Here is a 20203-nt window from a genome sequence, read left to right on the forward strand (position 1 = left end):
GAGACTGTGTGGGTTTTCCCCAGGTGCTCCAGTTTCCTCCCACATTCCACAGACGTACAGGTTTGTAGGTTAACTGGCTTTGGTAAAGATTGTAAATTGTCCGTAATGTGATAGTGCTTGTGTTCAGGGATCGCTGGTGAGCGTGGACTCGATGGGTTGAAGGGCCTGTTTCCGTGCCGTACATCTCTAAACTAAACTAAACTAAAGTAAAATCTACTTTCCTCTATCAGATCATTCTAGATTTAAATGAAGTTGCAGTTTGATGCCTGTTACACCCATTCAGGAATCATTCAGGAATTGTCTTTGGCACTCGTACAAATTATGTTTATTGGTGAACTGAGAATCAAAATCTGTATTTGAACAATGCATGTGGTGATAAAGATGCCAAAAGCAATGAAGTCGAACAGGATGTTATTTATCGATCACAGTAGGCACGCAATCTGAGGTAATTAAACTTTGTGAAGAGAATGGATACCTCTCTGAGGTTTACCCCATTAACTTTGTGAATGAAGGCAAGCATGTTCCTTCATAACATGGATGGTTAATGACCGGATATCAACATGCCCTTCCATGCAAAGCTGGCAAACGACCAGGAAGGTGCAATCCAAGGTTGGAAATTTTGCATTTTTATTGTCTTCTATTTTGAGCAAATTATCGATTCTTTTTGGCTGGTATCTTAAGAAATCTAAATTCCCAAAGAAAGCGTGTGAGCAGATCTAAATCTATTCATTATTTTTGCAATCAGATCGCTTGTTGCCTCGATGACATTGCTGTATGCTGACATGGAAATGCTGTTTCAGCGTTTTGTTTGTTCTGTGGGTCTAGCATCACCGCTCTGATACCTGTGAATTATTCAATTCTGTTTGTGCTTCCTCACTTTGTCAGCCAGTCATTCCTGTTCTATAAATTGCTTTGTCTGTTTTGGCTTGATATTGGGGAAAAAACAAACCTCCCTAATTCTTAGGTCTTTAATATTTATTGGACTAAATATATAAGATAATGAAAATTCAAAATTCCAAACCTTGGATTTTACCTTCGTTATTTTTTTTAAAGTTTGCTGATGTTGAGTGAAGTGTTCATTCTCTTCACATATTCTAACTGCCCCAGATTGTGTGCCCAGGGGGATTGGCAACTAGCAACATCATGTTCAATGTCATGCTCTTTTTCACAGCATTCATAGTGAGGGAGAAATCCTTCGATTAAGTCTGCAAGGCCATTACTTCACACAAGGCTCTTTGCTACTGACTGGGGAATATCCTAACTGTGTAGTGTCTTCCTTTACTCTTGTCCAAAGCAGAAAGAGACTAAATAGCTCTAGCATATCAGCACATAATAGGTTCTGGTTTTGAGGTAAGAGATTGCAATCTTCAATAGGTGGTACAGTGGCGCATCTGGTAGAGGCGCTGCCTCACAAAGCCGGAGATCCGGGTTCGATCCCGACCTCGGGTGCTGTCTGTGGAATTTGCACGTTCTACCCATGATTGTGTGGGTTTCCTTTGGGTGCTCCGGTTTCCTTCCACATCCCAAAGATTTGCAAATTTGTAGGTTAATTGACCTCTATAAAGTTGCCCCTAATGTATAGGCTGTAGAACGACTATGTTAACTGCAGATGCTGGTTTAAATCAAAGATAGACACAAAATACTGGAGTAACTCAGCGGGACGGCAGTATCTCTGGAGAGAAGGAATGGGTCCAAACATCATGGGTGATGTTTCAGCCAGTCTGAAGAAGGGGATCGACCTGATACATCATCCATTCCTTCTCTCCAGAGAAGCTGCGGTCCCACTGAGTTACCCCAGCATTTTGTGTCTACCTTTGATAGAACTAGTGTTGATGGATGATCGAAGATCGGCGTAGACTCGATGGGTTGTAGGGACCTGTTTCCATGCTGTAGCTCTATATTAAAGTAAACAAACTAAATAGCACTTCTGCCAAGTGAAGGGGAGTTGACAACCCTGAGTGAATGAATGTTGCTTCAATTGACTTGCATAGATATTGAGTTTTGATTAGCTGCACTTTAAACAAACTGTATTTCTCTTGTCTATTTCCATACTCAATTTATTTGTGACGTAATTGCCTCGTTATTGAGAATCATTTGCAACTGCGGCATTAATCAATTTCTGTTGCACAATGCAAGCACTTTGTGTTGCTTTTAAAGGAATGAACCATGACGGATTATACAGTATGAACTAAATAAGGTTCTGGAGTGGGTCGGGCAGCATCTCTGGAGAACACCTTTCCATGGCGTAGTAGTGGAACACTGGCCAGGCTTAGTGGATTCTTGCTGGGATTTGGACTGCCCCAATCTCTCTTCCAGATTGCTCCCCCTGCTATAATCAGTCTGAGGAAGGGTGCAGCAGAAAGAGATTTGGGGACATCTCTGTACATAATTCATTGAATGTGGAAGGACAAATTGATGACGAATTCTCCCACAAGGAACTCTGAGCTTTTTAGTAACTTCACTTCCCTAAGTAACCATCAGGAATCTTGGGGCTGCTGTGTGCACAGAGAAACTCCAAACTTGCTAATGGTGTTCACCAGTGACTTCCTGGTAGTGCTTTGGTCTTTTACGATTTATCCTGAGGATGGATAGCAAGATGTCAATTAGCAAATGAGTTTCAGTTTCAATTTAGTTTATTGTCATATGTACCGAGGTACAGCGATAAGCTTTTTTGTTACATGCTAACCAGCCAGCGGAAAGACAACACATGATTACAATCGATCCATTTACAGTGTGTACTGTAGATACATGATAAGGGAATAACATTTAGTATAAGGAAAACCCAGCAAAGTCTCATCAAGTGAATCATCAAAGAGTAATTCCCAAACCAGATGGTAATATTTCCGGACAAGATGCTTTCCTCAGCCGCTGCGTAGAAGCACTGGAGGATCCTCGAAGACACTCTGAATTTCCTCAATTGCCTGAGGTGGTAAAGGCGCTGCCTTGCCTTACTCACCAGTGCTGTGGCGTGTGATGCCCATGTCATATCCTCAGAGATGTGGACTCCCAGATATTTAAAACAGTTCACCCTATCCACAGGATCCCCATTTATCCTCAATGGCGTGTACGTCCTCGGATGATGTGCCCTCCTAAAGTCCACGATCAGCTCCTTTGTTTTTTTGATGTTCAAGATGAGGCTGTTTTCCTGGCACCAGAGTGCTAGATCAGCCACCTCCTCCCGGTAGGCCTTCTCATCGTTGTCTCATAACTTCCAAAAATAAATTTAAAAATGGTTTCAAAGAAAAATAGTAAATCAGTTCTACAGTAAAACAGAATGGAAAAGGGGAAGAAATGTTTTAAAGGACAATGCAAGCATATGGACCAAATATCTTCCTTTTGTAATATAAGGTTCTAAGATTATGATTCCACTGTATCTGAGTATCATAACCTCCTGCCTTTTTTTTGCACATATTTCCTGCTGGGTTCTTGTATAAGTTTTAAATTGCTAAATGTGCTTTAACAGTGATAGCAGGAAACATATCAAAAAACATATTGTCTCTTTACGATCAGCAGCCTAAAATGCAAAACTGTTTATCTTCCTCAGGTGAGTGATGGAAGTCTTACCGTTTCCTCAGTGGGCCGAAGTGACCGTGGTCCTTACACCTGCCGAGCTTACAGTATTCAGGGAGAGGCCGTCCACACATCTCGCTTGGTCGTTCAAGGTAACTTTCACTTTAATTCTGAGTTGCGTTCATGGTGGCATTTTTAAACTAGCGTTGAATTTCATACCGTAGTGGTACATTTTCAACACAGTCTCACTGCCTTGAATAATTAGCTCTCCAGTTTTGTAATCAGGTCCTGTTAAATTCCATTTTATAGGGATCTAAATATTGTGGACCAGGGGTCCACAGATTCCAGGAGGTACTGTAACATGCCAGTTGATAAGGTGAGCTTTATTGGCTGAGGCATGGAATATAAGAGAAGGGATTACAACATGGATGTGGTCACTGGGTTATAGGGTGGCTATGGGAGCAGTAGAAACGATAGGAGAGATTGGTTGATCAGGACTTCAGAAGTATCATCATGAAGAACTGGTGGGCAGGCCAAGGTTGTTTTTGTTGGAGCAAAAGATGATTTAGTATTTGAAGAGTATTTGATTGTGATGTATGAAATGACTATGTAGGTTTTTAGTGTCGTTTTTGGTTTAGTTTAAAGATACAGCAGGGAAACAGGCCCTTCGGCCCACTGAGTCCACACTGACCAGCGAACCCTGCTCATTAGGACTATCCTACACACACACGAGGGACAATTTTACATGTATACCAACCCCATTAACCTACAAACCTTTGGAGTGTGGAAGGAAACCAAAGATCTTGGAGAAAACCAGCGGGGTCACGGGAAAAACTTATAAACTCCACATAGACAGCACCCGTAGTGGGGATCAAAACCCACTCGTATCTCTGCTCTGCAAGCGCTGTAAGGCAGCAACTCTACCACTGCTCCACTGTGCCACCTAATTGATATATTTTTTTTAGCACAGAAGTCAATGTCCGGGGATGCAGAGTTCTGGTAATTGGTGGAAGGATTGGAAATTATTTAATCCAAAGGGAATCTTTCAATTTTGATGTGGTCAGGAACTCTCTGCTTGGGAGGGTAGAAACCTTCATCACATTTACAAAAATAAAACTTGAGAATCTAAAGTGCTGAAATCTACAAAAATAAGAGATAAGGGAGGGATTACCCATTCAGAAAAGGAACTACAGATGCCGGTTTACAAAAAAAACCCCACCATGTGCAGGAGTAACTCAGTGTTCAGGCAGCATCTCTGGAGAACATGGATACGCGATGTTTCGGGTCAGGACCCATCTTCAGTGTCTGAAGAATGTTCAGACCTGAAACGTCACCTATTCATGTTCTCCAGAAATGGGGCCTGACCCACCGAGTTACTCCAGCATTTTGTGTCCTTTTTGTTGCCCATACAGAAGCTTAAAACCACACACCATCAGAATCAACAAACAGCTTCTTCTCTCTGTCATCAGGCGTTTGAATGATCCTTCCATAAACCAGGGTTCTGTCCAATTCACCTCTACCCCATTGTGAGCATTGGACGTTGTCTCTGGGATTGGTGCGCTACAATGCTGAGAGTTGTATAGTTTCCTTTGCCATATGTATTGTACTTGAGTTTGACTTGAATATATTTATGTCTAGTATTATATGATTGATTGGGGAGCAAGAAAAAAGTTTTTTCAGTGCAACTCAGTACACGACAATAACAAAAATATTGTGTTAAATAGCCGCTACCACAGTTGTAGATTTTCATGATTCAATATTATTTAACTATTTATTTTTTTAAATATTTTTATTTATTAGAAGTACAGTAGATTACAGTAGTACAAGCCACGTATATCTTATTACATTGTACCCCTTCATTTTTTAAGCTTTAAAGAAAGATAGAAATAAAGAAAGTGAGAGAGAGTCGTGATAGTGTGAAAGAGTGATTGAAAAGATAAACCCACTAAACAAAGAGTTAGGGAAAAAAGTTAAGAAATAGGCCATAGAAAAGAAAGAAAGAAAAAGAAACAAAAGTTCTATTATGAAAACCGCGCAAAAAGGGATATACCAACTTCGTATTTTTCATCCCCCCTTACCAGATTGTGACACCATTTCTTTTTTAAAGTACTGTTGCACCTTATACTTTTAGTTTATTTAACTATTTCAATTGGACATTTTAGAGTCATAGACTGGTACAGCGTAGAATCAGGCCCTTCAGCCCAACTTGCCCACACCGGCCAACATGTTCCAGCTACACCTGCCTGCGTTTGGCCCTTATCCCTCCAAACCTGTCCTATCCATGTACCTGTCTAACTGTTTCTTAAATGTTGGGATAGCCCCTACCTCAACTAGCTCCTCTAGCAGCTTGTTCCATACACCCGCCACCCTTTGTGTGAAAAAGTTACCCCTCAGATTCCTATTAAATCTTTTCCCCTTTCTCCTTAAACCTATGTCCTCTGGTCCTTGATATGCCTTCTCTGGGCAAGAGACTCTGTGCATTTACCCAATCTATTCCTCTCATGATTTTATACACCTCTATAAATCTAGAGCTCTAAGCAACAAGATATGGTTTTTTCAGTTCCATTTTATTATTCATTGTTGGATCTACCTTGATATTCTGTTGTGGAAAGTAGCATTCAATAAAATCTAACCCCAAAAAGCTGTGAGATCAAAGATTTCAAGAAGTAAAAACTGTACTGAAAACTACCAGAGTATTTTGCCATTATATGAAATTTGTTGGCATTGACACCCCTGTGCTGAAAAATATATTTGTATGAAGTGCTGTCTCTGTAATATGCACATCAGAGAAAATTGGAGATTCAACCCATTATGTTGTCATGTTGATTCAAAACCTGAAGAACTCCAGACTGCCTCATTGTATTTGTATGATTACCACCTAACAGCAGCCTGATGGCAAAGTGCTGTTAATGGCTCAAAGCTGGTCTTTACAATTCTAAGATACAAATAAAGGCATTCAAAACACAGGAGGCATTCCAGAATTGTTTCATTCATTTTTTCTGCTCGATCAAGGCGACAATTTTACATGGGATTTTGACTCGAATAAACCTTGCTTTGAAATGTTTAAGAAGGAACTGCAGAGGCTGGAAAATTGAAGGTAGACATAAAATGCTGGAGAAACTCAGCAGGTGAGGCAGCATCTATGGAGCCAAGGAAATAGGCAAAGTTTCGGGCCGATACGTTGCCTATTTCCTTCCCTCCCCAATCAATCATTTAATACTAGACAGAATTCTGAAGAAGGGTTTCGGCCCGAAACATTGCCTATTTCCTTCGCTCCATATAGATGCTGCCTCACCCGCTGAGTCTCTCCAGCATTTTTGTCTAATCTTGTATCAGCATTGGAAAACATTGGCATTTAAAAGTGAAAATATGTCTATTTAAGATAGTTAAGATGCTAAATATATATTGCATTATTTGCATTCACTCAGCTTTATTGTTTACCACTCTTTATAACAAGATGGTTGTGGATTTAAGTGTTACTCTATATTTTACCAAATATAAATCTTATTTGTTCATCTATCACATTCTATTGAACAAAGCATGTCACTAATTTGCTTATAGTATCTGTACCATGGTAACATGCCACCTGTTTTCCCAGAAGCAATAAGTTTGAAAGGTTTGTAGACAGGCTCCAGCACCTGAGGCTTCAGTGACAGAAGGCTCTAAAGTTTCTAAACTGTGGGGTTTCTCCATTGAGCAAAACACAAAGTTCTGGAGGAATTCATTGGGTCAGGTACCATCTGTAAGGGAATGGACAGGTGGCATGTCAAGTCAAGACTTCTTCAGACGTCTGAAGATGGGCCCCATCCAAAAAGGTAACCTTGTTTGTTCCTTCCACAGATGTTGTCTGACCTGCTCAGTTCTTCCAGCACTTTGTATTTTGCTCAAGAACCCAGCATCTGCAGTTCCTTGTGTCACCTTTCCATTTTGAACTTTTAACAATATCTAAACTAAATCTCTGCAATAAGCTCTTGGAATGTTCCACTCCGCAGCAGTCAATTGTGGACTGGTTCTTGCACCAGAGCACCAAAAGTTTTCAAGCAGACCACAGTACGCCACTCACTGAGCTGATGACCCTTCAACAACATTTTGACGGCATCAAAATATATAATGGTATCAGTCTTATGCTTCGACAACCCCATTTTGTTTTTACACCCTCATTTATTCAAACTATGCCTTCAATAATTTATTTAAGAATTATGTGTTAATAGATCTGTTAGCACAGCATTTTGCCAGCAAATAACAAGTTTTTTAGTTTAGTTTAGTGATAGAGCACGGAATCAGACACTTTGGCCCACTGGGTCTGTGACACACAACGATCCCCGCACATTAACACCATCCTACACGCACTAGGGACAATGTTTACATTTTCCAAGCCAATTAACCTACAAACCTGTACATCTTTGGAGTGTGGGAGGAAACCAAAGATCTCGGAGAAAATCCACACAGGTCACGGGGAGAACGTACAAACTCTGTACAGACAGAACCCATAGTCGGGATCGAACCCAAGTCTCCGGCACTGCATTCACTGTAAGACAGCAACTCTACCGCTACACCAAGGTGACCGGGAGAGATCTCACTCATTGGCTTAGTAATAACCTAAATAGGAGATTATTTAAGTGAAATTTTGCTCACGTTTCTGAAGATGACATTGGAAATTATGATAGATTCTCCATCCATACTAATAATACTCATGATAATCTCATCCTCCTTCTTTCACTAATCTTTGGTTAGAATTCAAGTCTGCCATTACCTCTAGTGCCTCTAATTTAGTTTTGTTTTTACTCTCTGGCATTTGATACATAAAATAGACTTTCATTCATACACTGTAATGTATTTCTGTTTTTCCACATAGCCCATCGTTATTTTCTAGACAGCTGCAGCAAGGACTGTTTTCATGTTTGAAGTTCAGCTTTGTGATAACCTACAACACTACTATCAACTAATTTAGTTTTTTTTTTAATTAACATTGGATTGCACTGGTGAACTTTGGCTCAGACTGTCAGCCTCGTGACATATCTCCAAGCCGATCAATAGTACACACTTGCCATAAAATATAAATGCTGTACACATTCATAATCTCATTTTTCATATCTTTTACTACTGACCTTTATCCTGTGCAAACCTGAACCTGAACCAAACTGGAGTTTGAAGTGTGGAGAGTAGATGCAAATGATATCTGGAAAGCCTTTGAAGAGAATATTTGAATCTCACTTTGCTTATTGGCGATTGTTAGTATGTCTATTTCTATGGCATATGTGTGAATTGGAGCCGGAGACACCTCAAGGGTTTGCAGGTGTGATGTTAGTGAGGGCTGAGTATGTAGATTTGTGCTCCTTCCATGAAGCCTGTTTATTTACACTGTATCTTGATATTGATTGAATTCAACTTTGGGTAAAAAGACCTTAGTGTAAGAAAGTTAAATAAATTGGTCCAGAGTCCCTCCGGTCAGTGTTAAACATATTAATCTGAGTACCACACAGCAGACTTAGTGAATCATTAATATATTTCAGTGTTCTGTATGTTTTACCAATGACCTCCCCAAAATCTGAACTGACTGTGATTGAAGCATAGTGGAGTACCATTCTTAAGTAGACCATTGTAGCGCAATGCTTTAGACAGTTACCCCGTGCTCCACTAACCAATGCCAATGTAGAAATTAAGCTGCGTATCTGTTCTAAATAATAATTTGCAGATTGAACCTTCTGTGGTGCCTCCAATTTAGTTTAGTTTAGTGATACAGCACAGAAGCAGGCCCTTCAACCCACAGAATCCATGCCGACCAGCGATCCCCGCACACTAACACTATCCTACAAACATTAAGGACAATTTACAAATATACTCCTCTGATGTCTTTCTATTGTGCATTGTTAGTTAAAAAGGAAATGCCACACCAGGCATTATAAAGATATTAAGTCTGAAGAAGGGTCTCGACCCGAAACGTCACCCATTCCTTCTCTCCAGAGATGCGGCCTGTCCCGCTGAATTACTCCAGCATTTTGTGTCTACCTTCGATTGAAACCAACACCTGCAGTTCTTTCCTACACAATATAAAGATTACCTTGTTTATTTGAAGAACTTGTAGGCAGAAATTCACCAACAGTGCCATGCCCTAAAGGTATAGGTTGACTGTATTTGTATGTTGGCTTCTTGTTCCAAAATTCTGTTTGCATTAATGGAGCCAAATGTTAGTAATTATCTCTGTACATCATAGTCTATATCTCTCATTTCCCTTTTCCCTAACTGGTCTGAAGAAGGGTCTCGACCCGAAAAGTCACCCATTCCTTCTCTTCACAGATGCTGCCAGTCTCGCTGAGTTACTCCAGCTTTTTGTGTCTATCTTCTTTTTAGACATTAGAGTTCTGTACATATATCCTTCAGTGCCTTATATTCAACACCTGTGATGAAAAAAGAAATCCAATCGCAAATCATTGTCGGATCCAAGATCAGGATTAGGCTTGATGTCAGGCCCTGTGGTAAAGCTGTGAATAGAATTGAACCTGAGGCTAGGAATCGGAGCGGTAACTTTACGTTCTAGTGGAAGGACATTGGCCTGAAATGTTATCCCTGATTCTATCCCCACATGTGTTGGTTGACGGCATCAAATGGGGATATACCTTTTCCCAACATTCTTCCTTGCTATTTTTGATTACCAGAATTGGAAGGAGTTGCTTTTGTTGAAAGTGGGCTTCAATTTGCAGCTGGTGGTAATCAATGTTGTTGTATTGTTACTGGTTTCCACCAGCATGCATGGTGATGTTTCTGATGCAAACTGCAGCTGGCATCCGGCCAGTGAATAGGTAAGTGTTTGGAAGTGAAATAGAGTGAAGCAGTGCAACGTGTAAGGAAAACGGTATTTCAGGCACAAGTTGCCTTTTCTGTTTATTTAGAAACAACAGAATTTAATTTGTTGTTGTGTGCAACCTGTCATTCTTTCACAGAGCTGCGGTTAAATACTTTGACGGATTGAAAGGAGGGAATGTAGTGTGCCCATAGGGAGAGGCGCAGATGTACTGGCAGACGATAAGCACTGAGGGAGATCCCCACAAATCAGACTGAATAGATACCAGTGATCGAGCCACAGAGAAATAAGGAAGAGTTTGCGAGATGGAAAGGAAAAACAATCCCTGCTCAATTCCAGCCATTTTGCTACTGCTTCATCATGTTACCATGTGGACGGCAAATTTCAAAACACATGAGCAATCCACATGCTGCTGTTAATCACGGACCAATTATTTTCCACTGACTAGATCCACAGCATCATTATTGATCATTCCCAAGTCAAATCAAGTTCCTCCGCACAACCACTATCTCGCAACCAATTATTTTCCAGATCAGGCATTCTATCTTTACCTTTCCACGAGACTTTGTGTCAAATTATAGGTATCCTATAACCTTGGTCACAAATATCTAATCACAACTCACTCATTTCATTTTGCTCACTGATATACATTTGGTTCCATTGTTTGAGGCTGATGAAAGATTTGCATGCAACCTTGCTGTACCTCCTGGGCTCACACATAATTCTGAAACTTTAAGCTAAATTGGCTTGGAGTGGGACAGTAACTGTTGTAGAAGTTGGTCAGTCCCACAAGTGATCTCACTGGTATTACCATTCTGACCCACCCTTGCCTTGCTTAAACCCTCCCCTTCCCCTAGTTGAGCTTGCTCTTGCCTTTCAATGTATTACCATGGCTCTTACCTTAACGAAATACTGGGTTACAAAACTAAAGACACAGGGACACAGGATTAAGGTCTCTCTGCCATTTGCTTACCCACTCCATATCAGTGGCTTCTTTCGAGTTATTCTTTAGGTGGTGATCCCCTTCCCGCTGACCAACTATCAAACAAACCTATGGGAATCTTCAATGGTTTAATAGTGCTTTAAAGGTGAATGGGGAAACATTTAATAGGAACCCGAGGGGTGACATTTTTACACAAAGGTGGTGGATGTATGGAACATGGTGTTAAATGGGGACAAGTATGAATCTATGACTCTATTTCATAGTTCCAGCATCTGCAGATTTTTGATAATCAGTGTTCCAGAATTTTAAACTGCAGGTTATGGTTTGAAGGTGGACACAAAATGCTGGAGTAACAGCAGGACAGGCATCATCTCTGGAGAGAAGGAACGGGTGACGTTTCGGGTCGAGATCCTTCTTCAGACTGTTCTCGACCCAAAATGTCGCCCATTCCTTCTCTCCAGAGACGCTGCCTGTCCCGCTGAGTTACTCCAACATTTTGTGACTACCTTTGATTTAAACTGGCATCTGCAGTTCTTCCTTACACGGTTATGGTTTGAAACTGTATTGCCAAAAAATACAGTGCAGTACACTGTGAAAGAGCTGTCACGTTATATGAGTGTGGCACTTTGGCAGGTGAAAAATCTGGAGCAATTTAGTGTAATATTTATTGCATGCATCTTCAGGCATTTATATTATGTTGCCCACAAGGAGATAAATAATCAGGGGAAACCTGTGTGGCATGATTCATATTTATTACAAATATGGAAAGCTAGATATTGTTGTCCAGTCTGATAAATTAACCTTTATTAGGTCAGAATTGGTACATTGTTTAAGGTATGAAAATTAATCGGTGGTAATTATAACCCAGAGGTTAATTAAAGTTCAATGAATGTCACTGCCAGAAAATTACTCACCATGGCAACAGCTACTAGAGCTAATAGGCTTAAATGTTAGGGCAGCTTTAATAAGTGCTGTCATTTTACTGACCAGTTGATGTAGTCGATATTTACCCCAGATAAGACAAAGGCAATGCATCTATGTCAATGTTAAATTTAACATGATTACAATGGTTTGAGTCATAGCCATAATACCAGCAGAATCTGTTTGGATCATGCAGTCTATTTTATTAGGCATGTTTTTCCAGAAAATCAGTCACGTTTTTATTTGAAGGCGCAAAATATTTTATTGCAGTGCATTTGACATTAAATACTGAATTCTTTTATGCAGTGTCTTGTAAATCCAGTTCCCAAGAGAACCTTTCCTGTAGCCGTCGCTGGAATGTGAACCGCACTGCAATCAATCAATGATGCTGAGGCTCCTGCAGCGTGATGGATTTTCCCAACAGCTAAGATACGGAATATAGTAACAAAGCAAACATTAGTGGCAATAGTGGCAATATATTTCTGGGTGGTCAGCATCGAGAGGAGATATGCATTTATGTTTCAAGATAACTATATCAGTTTCCACACGTACGCGGATGATGTTCAGCTCCATCGCGGTAACATCCCTCTTAAACTTTTCACTTTTCTCAAGGTCCAATGTTTATCCAACATTCAGTACAGGATGAGCAGAAATTTCCATCACACAAATATTTAGGTTTATGTTTATTATTGCCATGCGCGCCAAGGTGCAGTGAAAAGCTTTGTTTTGCATGCGATCAGATCAGATCAGATCATACCGTACATAAACACAATCACGTCAAGCTCAAGTACAATTGGTAGAGCAATGGGGAAGACACAGAGTACAGTATATAATTTTCAACATTGTAGAGATTTACAAGTAGAAATGAGATTTAAAAGAGCGATGGTATTGAATGATTGTAGATCCTCCTCTGGGAAGAGCTCGCAGAGAGTGTCTGCATTCCGGCCACATCTTGCACATGATATGCAGGGAAGTTGGAAGACATGCTGCTCAGTACTTGCCACTAACTCACTTCCCTAGTAGTGGAGGAAGGAACTGCAGATGCTAGTTTACATTGAAAATAGACACAAAATGCTGGAGTAACTCAACGGGACAGGCACCATCTCTGGAGAGAAGGAATGGGTGACATTTCGGGTTGGGTCCAGTCTGAAGTAGGTCTCGATTCAAAACGTCACCCATTTCTTCTCTCCAGAGATGTTGCCCGTCCCGCTGAGTTACTCCAGCATTTTGTGTCATTCCTTAGTAGTGGATATGATTCCTCTACTAACTAGATTGCATTCTTTTCCCCAACTATAACATCACCCAAAGCCAACCTTGCCTGAGCTCGTCTGCTGCTGCAGAAAAACTCACCCATTAGGGCCTCATATTAGGTTGACTATATCAAACACATCTGGCCAGCCTCACCTGCTTGAAACTCCATAATTGGCAATGCTTTTGTGGCAATGTAACACTCTGCTGGTCCACACTCCATCCTGATCACCAATCACTCTTTTGCAAGCTAGGTTGTTGGTGCTGCAAATCTTCACATTAGTATAGACATGTTTCTGAAATTCTGCATGACCATTATTTGTCCCTTCATTATAATCTCCTTCGGAAGATAATCCTAAAGCAATCTATATCCAGTTCTAGTTCATCACTCACCTCACTCGGGCAGCACAGTGGGACAGCAGGGTGGTACAGTGGCGCAGCTGTTAGAGCCACTGCCTCACAGTGCCAGACACCTGGGTTTGATCCTGACCTCAAGTGCTGTCTGTGTGTAGTTTGCATGTTCTCCCTGTGACCGCATGGGTTTCCTCCGGGTGCTCCGGTCCGGTTTCCTCCCACATCCGGAAGTGGTGGCGCTGCCCAAGCAGCTGTGGCTCACCTCCAGTCCCTCTGTCTTTCCTTTTTTTGTTTTCATTTTGGACTGTTAGATGTATGTTTTAGTCTATTTTTAGTTGTGTATATGTGGGGCGTGGGGGAAACGTTTTAAAAAAATCTCTTCCTTCAACGGGGATGCGACCTTTTCCTTGCCGTATCTCCGTCTCCATCTGCACTGAGGCCTAATATCGTGGAGCTGGCGGCCTCCAACTGGAATCGACCTTGGGGACTCTGGTGGCAGAGCCTGTGGACTTACCAGCTGGCTGTGGTGGCACTGTGGATGCGATCCGAATTCGGAGCTTCAGAGGCTTCGGCAGCGAGCCCTGTGGACGGTAACATCGGAAGCTCGCAGTCCCGAGTTGGTGACCGATTTTCAGGAGCTCCCACAACAGCATCTTCGTCCGCCCCGAATAGCGGAGTTTGAATCGGCCCGTTCGCGGAGTTTAAAATCGGCCGCGGGATTTACCATCACCCGGCGGGGGCTTCAACACCGAGAGCCTCGATCGCCTCGACGCATTGGGAGAACAAGCAAGGAAGAGATAAGACTTTTGCCTTTCATCACAGTGAGGAAGTGCCTGGAGATTCACTGTGATGGATGTTTGTGTTAAATTATGTTCATTGTGTTTTTTGTTGCTTTTTTCTGTCATGACTGCATGGTTCGAAATCTCGTTCAAACTTGTTAGAATGACAATAAAGGAAATTCAATTCAATTCAATTCAACATCCCAAGGACATGCAGGTTTCTAGGTTACTTGGCCTCGGTAGAATTAGCTCGAATGTGTGTGGAGTGGATGCGAAAGTGTGATAACTTGTGAACAGGTGATCGATGGTCGGTGTGGACTCAGTGAGCCTGTTACCACGTTGTATCCTTCAATCAATCTGTCAGACATTATTTGCTCCACTCTTGTTTGTCAGACCGACCTTTGCCTGAGCTCTGAAATTCTCTGTCTTAACCTTTCTGCCTCTGCCTCTTTCCTCCAGAAAATTCCTTTATAACCTGCTTCTGTCTTAATATCCCTTCCACTGTGTCAACATTGATTTTTGTTTGGCTACCTTCCTGTGAAATGACTTGGGGTATTTTATTAGTGCATGCTGGTGGTGTTGCTATGCTACCACTACTATATTAAGACCCAGTCTCGACAAACATTTTTAGTTTTCACAAGATATTTTGGAGTAAAGCTGTTTCACAGCTTCAGTGACCTGGTTTCAGTACTGCTGTTGTCTGCGTACAATTTGCTGGTTCACTCTGTGACTGTGTGTGGCTTTCTCCTCTGTACCTCTGGTTTCCTCCTACATCTCGAAGATGCACTGGTTGTCAGGTTAATTGACTATAATAACCTACTCCTAACAGAGGGGAGGGCAGGGTTAGGCATGGTGGTGGTAGTGGTGGGAGACATCGATGGGAGGAGTGTTAGAGTCATAGTCACACAGCATGGAAACAGGCCCTTTAGCCCAACCTGCCCACACTGACCAAGATGCCCCATCTACAGTAGTGGAACAGTGGAGGAAGAGACTGACTCTGGTACCTTCCCACACAGTGGGAAACTTTGATTCTGCTGTGTGGGGATGTTTTATGTCAAACCCTATAGTGTGTTGTGTCCCTTTTTTTTAATTGTATGGCTGTATGGGAATTTCATTTTACTGTGCCATCTGGCACATGTGATGAATAAATCTATCTTTTATCTTGTATCTTGTAGTCAATCCTGCCTGCATTTGACCCATAATCCCACTAAACGTTTTCCCATACATGCACCTGTCAAAAATGTATTTTACTTGTTGTTATACTACCTGCTTCAACTATCTCTACTGGCAGCTCATTCCATATACCATCAGGTTTCTATTAATCTTTCGCCCTCTCACCTTAAACTTATATCCCGTGGTTCTTGATTCCCTACTCTGGGTAAAGGACTGTGCATCTACCCTATCTCTCTTGATGATCTTATACGCCTCTATAAGTTCACCCTCATCCTCCTGCACACTAAGGAATAAAGTCCTAGCTTAACAACATCTTTCCTATAGCAGGGTGACCAAAATTGAACATGGTACTCAAAATGTGGCGTTACCAATGTCTTGTACAAATGTAACATAACATCCCAACCTCTACACTCACTACCCTGACTGATGAAGGCCAATGTGCCAAAAGCCTTCTTTACCACTCTGTCTACCTGCAATGCTACTTTCAAGTAACTATGCACCTGCACTCCTACATCCTTCTGCTCCACAACACTCCCCGGGACTTTACTAGTCACTGTGAAGGCCCTGCCCTGATTTGACTTCCCAAAAGGCAACATCTGTGTTAAACTCCCTTACCCATTCCTCAGCCCACTTGCCCAATTGATCAAGATCCTGCTGTAATCTTTAATAACCATCTTCGCTACCTACGATACAACTTAATTAATGGACATATGTGAGTGAATAGGATACATGGGAATTGCTCTGAAAGCTAGCAAAGACATGATGGGTCAAATGGCCATCTCCCATATCATGATGAATAATATAGGAGTCTGAGAAATAATTTGATATTTCCATTTAATTTCCATTTGGCATTATTTATTTAAAGTTTCAGGAATGTCAGAATTAGTTTTGCTACCTGCAATCTGAGGTTTAAAAATATATTTCACATTTTAACTCTGTGCCATTGCATTCCATTGTAAGAATCTTTCTACTTCCTCTCAATTTCATTACTATCATTGACATCTTCTCAGAACAAAACACATCAAAGTATTCCTCCTCTCCAACTATCACCTCAGCGTCAGCCTCCTTTCCCCTCAATGGCCTTTGGGGTACCATTATCAATACAACCTGCATAAATGTATTCAATTGAGCTTGCTACCTGCTAGCAGCAATAAATCATGGAGACATCCTGATGACTGGCTGTAGCCACAGAGGTCTGTATTTTCTGCTCCCCTTCACAGCATTCAATAAAGCCAATTACATCTTTCCCATTGCCTGACTGTGAGAGAACTCCCTGTTCATTCTTCATTCATTTTTCCAATATTCAATCAGTGTCTAACCAAAATTTACACTGAATGCGAATGGGAAAGAAAAATGACTGGATGCCGGTATTACTTTGCCCCCCCCCATCCACTCCCATATGTTCCCGCAACCAGACTAACCTGTTGATAGACACAAAAAGCTGGAGATACTCAGTGGATCAGACAGCATCTCTGGAGAAAAGAAATAGGTGACGTTTCGGGTCGAGACCCTTCATCAGACAGTATGCTCTTCCATATTATTAGCTCAGAATCATTTAAATTCTTACAATTGGGATTTAATCTGAAGAAGGGGCTGGACCTGAAACGTCACCTATTCCTTTTTTTCCAGAGATGCTGCCTGACCTGCTGAGTTACTCCAAATTTTGTATCTATCTTCAGTTTAAACCAGCATCTGCAGTTCCTTCCTCTACAGACTATCCTGTTGCTGCCCTACAGGCCTCTCCCAACTCCAGACCTTGCTGTCACAGTTTGTTCTATGGAGTAATCTGTTATGAGCATTGTCTTAACGTGACAGTCCCTTGGGATCAGGGATGACTTGTTTCCACTCTAGTTTTGTGGATTCTGAGCCAATGAGGCCAATGTGGGACTGGCACACTCTGCCTTGAGAAGAACTGGTGCTTGAGGGGATGGGTTGTTTGGAATGATGTCCTCAGTGTCTTTGGGGATAGAGGTGCTCGGCACCTTTCCAGAGGTTCTTCCTGCATTTTCAACAATATCAGGCTGAGATTCCCAATCATGGAAAATGTTCCCCTTTTTCAAGGAATCTTGGCGAACATATGTGAAGCATTCTCTTCTCCTCCCGAGTGTTCTTGCCACAATGGCTCTCTGCGTATGGTACTTGTTTTAGGGGAGTACACAAAATGCTGGAGTAACTCCAATCAGACAGCATCTCTGGAGGTCATGGAGAGGGTCTGAAGAAGGTTCCCAATCCAAAACGTCACTTATCCATTTCCTCCTGAGATATATGCCTGACCTACTGGGTTGCTCCATCACTGTGTACCACACAGGATTCCAGCATCTGCAGACCCTTGTGTCTAAGAAGGAACTGCAGATGCTGGAATATCGAAGGTACACAAAAATGCTGGAGAAACACAGCGGGTGCAGCAGCATCTATGGAGCGAAGCAAGAAGTCCCTTGTGTCTACTTCTTTTCGGGGTCTAGCCTCAGACAGGCAGACAATGTGACACGCTCACCAGGACTGGTTGAACATGATCCCTATCATACTGACTTTGGAATTAAAATTATAATTAAAATTAAATCAGAATTGGAATAATTTAAATCATTCCGAACTAATAATATGGACGAGCACACTGACTATTTATCGAGACATTAAGATTACTTAATGTAGAATTTGTATTTCAGTTAAAAACAATAAATATATTTAAAACACTTATCACTAATTAAGATATTAATTTGTGCAAAATTATGAAAATGATAGATACTCTCGGCAGTGGTAAACGTTTCCACGTAGCAAAGAGTTCTATAACCAGAGAGCATAGATTTAACGTAAAATATATAAGATTTGGAGGGGATCACAGGTTGTTTTCTTTCACCCAGAGGATGATTGGAATTTGGAATATACTGCCTGATGGAGGGGCTGATGAAGGCAGAGACTCCCACAACAGTTAATAAATATTGAGTGAGGCACTTGAATGGCCAAGGCATTGAGCACTGTGGACCGTAATGGTAAATGGGATTAGTATGTCCTTGATTGTTACATGGACAGGGTGGAGAGAAGGGTCTGTTTCTGTGCTGTGTGAATCTGTATGATCCTATCTATGACACCAGTATACAATAAATCTCAAAAAAACACTTAAGTTCACAAATCTTTTCCATGTAGTTTGAGAACCCCCGTACAACCGAACGTGACTGAAGGCCGGTGTAAAGCCATGGGACCAGACAGTAAGTGCAACCAGCCCTTGCTCTTAGTACCTCTGAGATCCATTCATAGACTCACAGTTGAGATCCATTCAAGGCTTCAGAGTTGAGATCAGTCTGTTCTGAACCATTGTACTGCACTCAGTCGGTGTGGGAGCTCATAAAACACTGAACAGCGAAGGATGAATGAATGAATGATACTTTACTTTGTTGTCACATGTGACAAGTCACAGTGATATTCTTTGTTTTGCATACCCAAGGTATGCAAAGAGTCGCTACATAAAGGGCACCATCAAAGTTACAAAGTATCCCATATCAGGTCCTCCTTTCTTCAGTGCCCCCCACCCCCCACCCCATGGCAGTCTCCCCGTTGGGTCCTCTTTGGATAGGCAGCAGGACATTACAGACCCTACCACCAACACGAGAGCCCATCTGACTCTATAACTGCAGGTTAATGTGCTGGCCACAATATGGTACATACAAGAGCACAATAACCAGTCGAGCCTACTTGAACATTGGGTCTGTGTTACTGCTTGGAAATAATTTCTGGCCACTGTGCTCAATCAGGAAAAGAAAAGAGAAAGTGCCTTTATTAACTTTTCATGCTGTCACCACAGAACCTTGCGGCAGACGGAAACCTCACATAATCTAATCATTTGACTTGCCTGGCGACAGCGCAGTCAGTGATTCTCCTGGATAGCACAGGCATTGTCATTCTGTCATTTTTTTAAATTAGTTCTATCCTTGCTGCGTTCAATAAACATTGATTTTTCAAGCCCAGGATTTTTCACCGGTCATCGACATACACTTGAGTATAATTTTACTGAGGTAGAAATAAACATGACCATGCTGAAAGGAATAGAGTACATTATAAGTTGGTGAATTGGGACTTTATTTTACTTATCCAGTGAAGTTTATATTCCTGATATTAAATAAAAATTCTTCAAAAGTATCGATTTAGCAAAAAAGGGAAAAAGCTGGTGGTATGAGATACAAACTTAGAAAAACTATTTTGTATGAATTCTTTTCTTCTCCTGATTGTTAAAATTGGATATGTTATTTAGCATAATTAAATTGGATAAATTGGATTTTGCACAATTTGTAACTTTTTTACACAAAGGATTGTGGGTGCATGGAACGAGCTGCTGGACAACGTTTAAGAAACGTTTAAACGGGTACATGGATAGGATAGGTTTAGAGTGATATGGGCCAAATGCAGGCAGGTGGGACTAGTGTAGATGGAACATGTTGGTCAGTGTGGGCAGGTTGGGCTGAAGGGCCTGTTTCCACACTG

At 41.4% G+C, this 20203-nt stretch overlaps 1 protein-coding gene across 1 annotated transcript in view; it reads left to right on the top strand.

The window, feature by feature from the left end:
- igsf9bb (immunoglobulin superfamily, member 9Bb) overlaps positions 1-20203 on the top strand; it is a 429804-nt gene that overhangs the window by 310160 nt on the left and 99441 nt on the right. The window contains exon 5 of the mRNA XM_055660774.1: positions 3545-3662. Coding sequence (XP_055516749.1) covers positions 3545-3662 — 118 coding nt within the window. The remainder of the gene's footprint in view (positions 1-3544; positions 3663-20203) is intronic.

The sequence above is a fragment of the Leucoraja erinacea genome, chromosome 32 (genome assembly GCF_028641065.1).
Source record: "Leucoraja erinacea ecotype New England chromosome 32, Leri_hhj_1, whole genome shotgun sequence".
NCBI classification, from domain to species: domain Eukaryota; kingdom Metazoa; phylum Chordata; class Chondrichthyes; order Rajiformes; family Rajidae; genus Leucoraja; species Leucoraja erinaceus.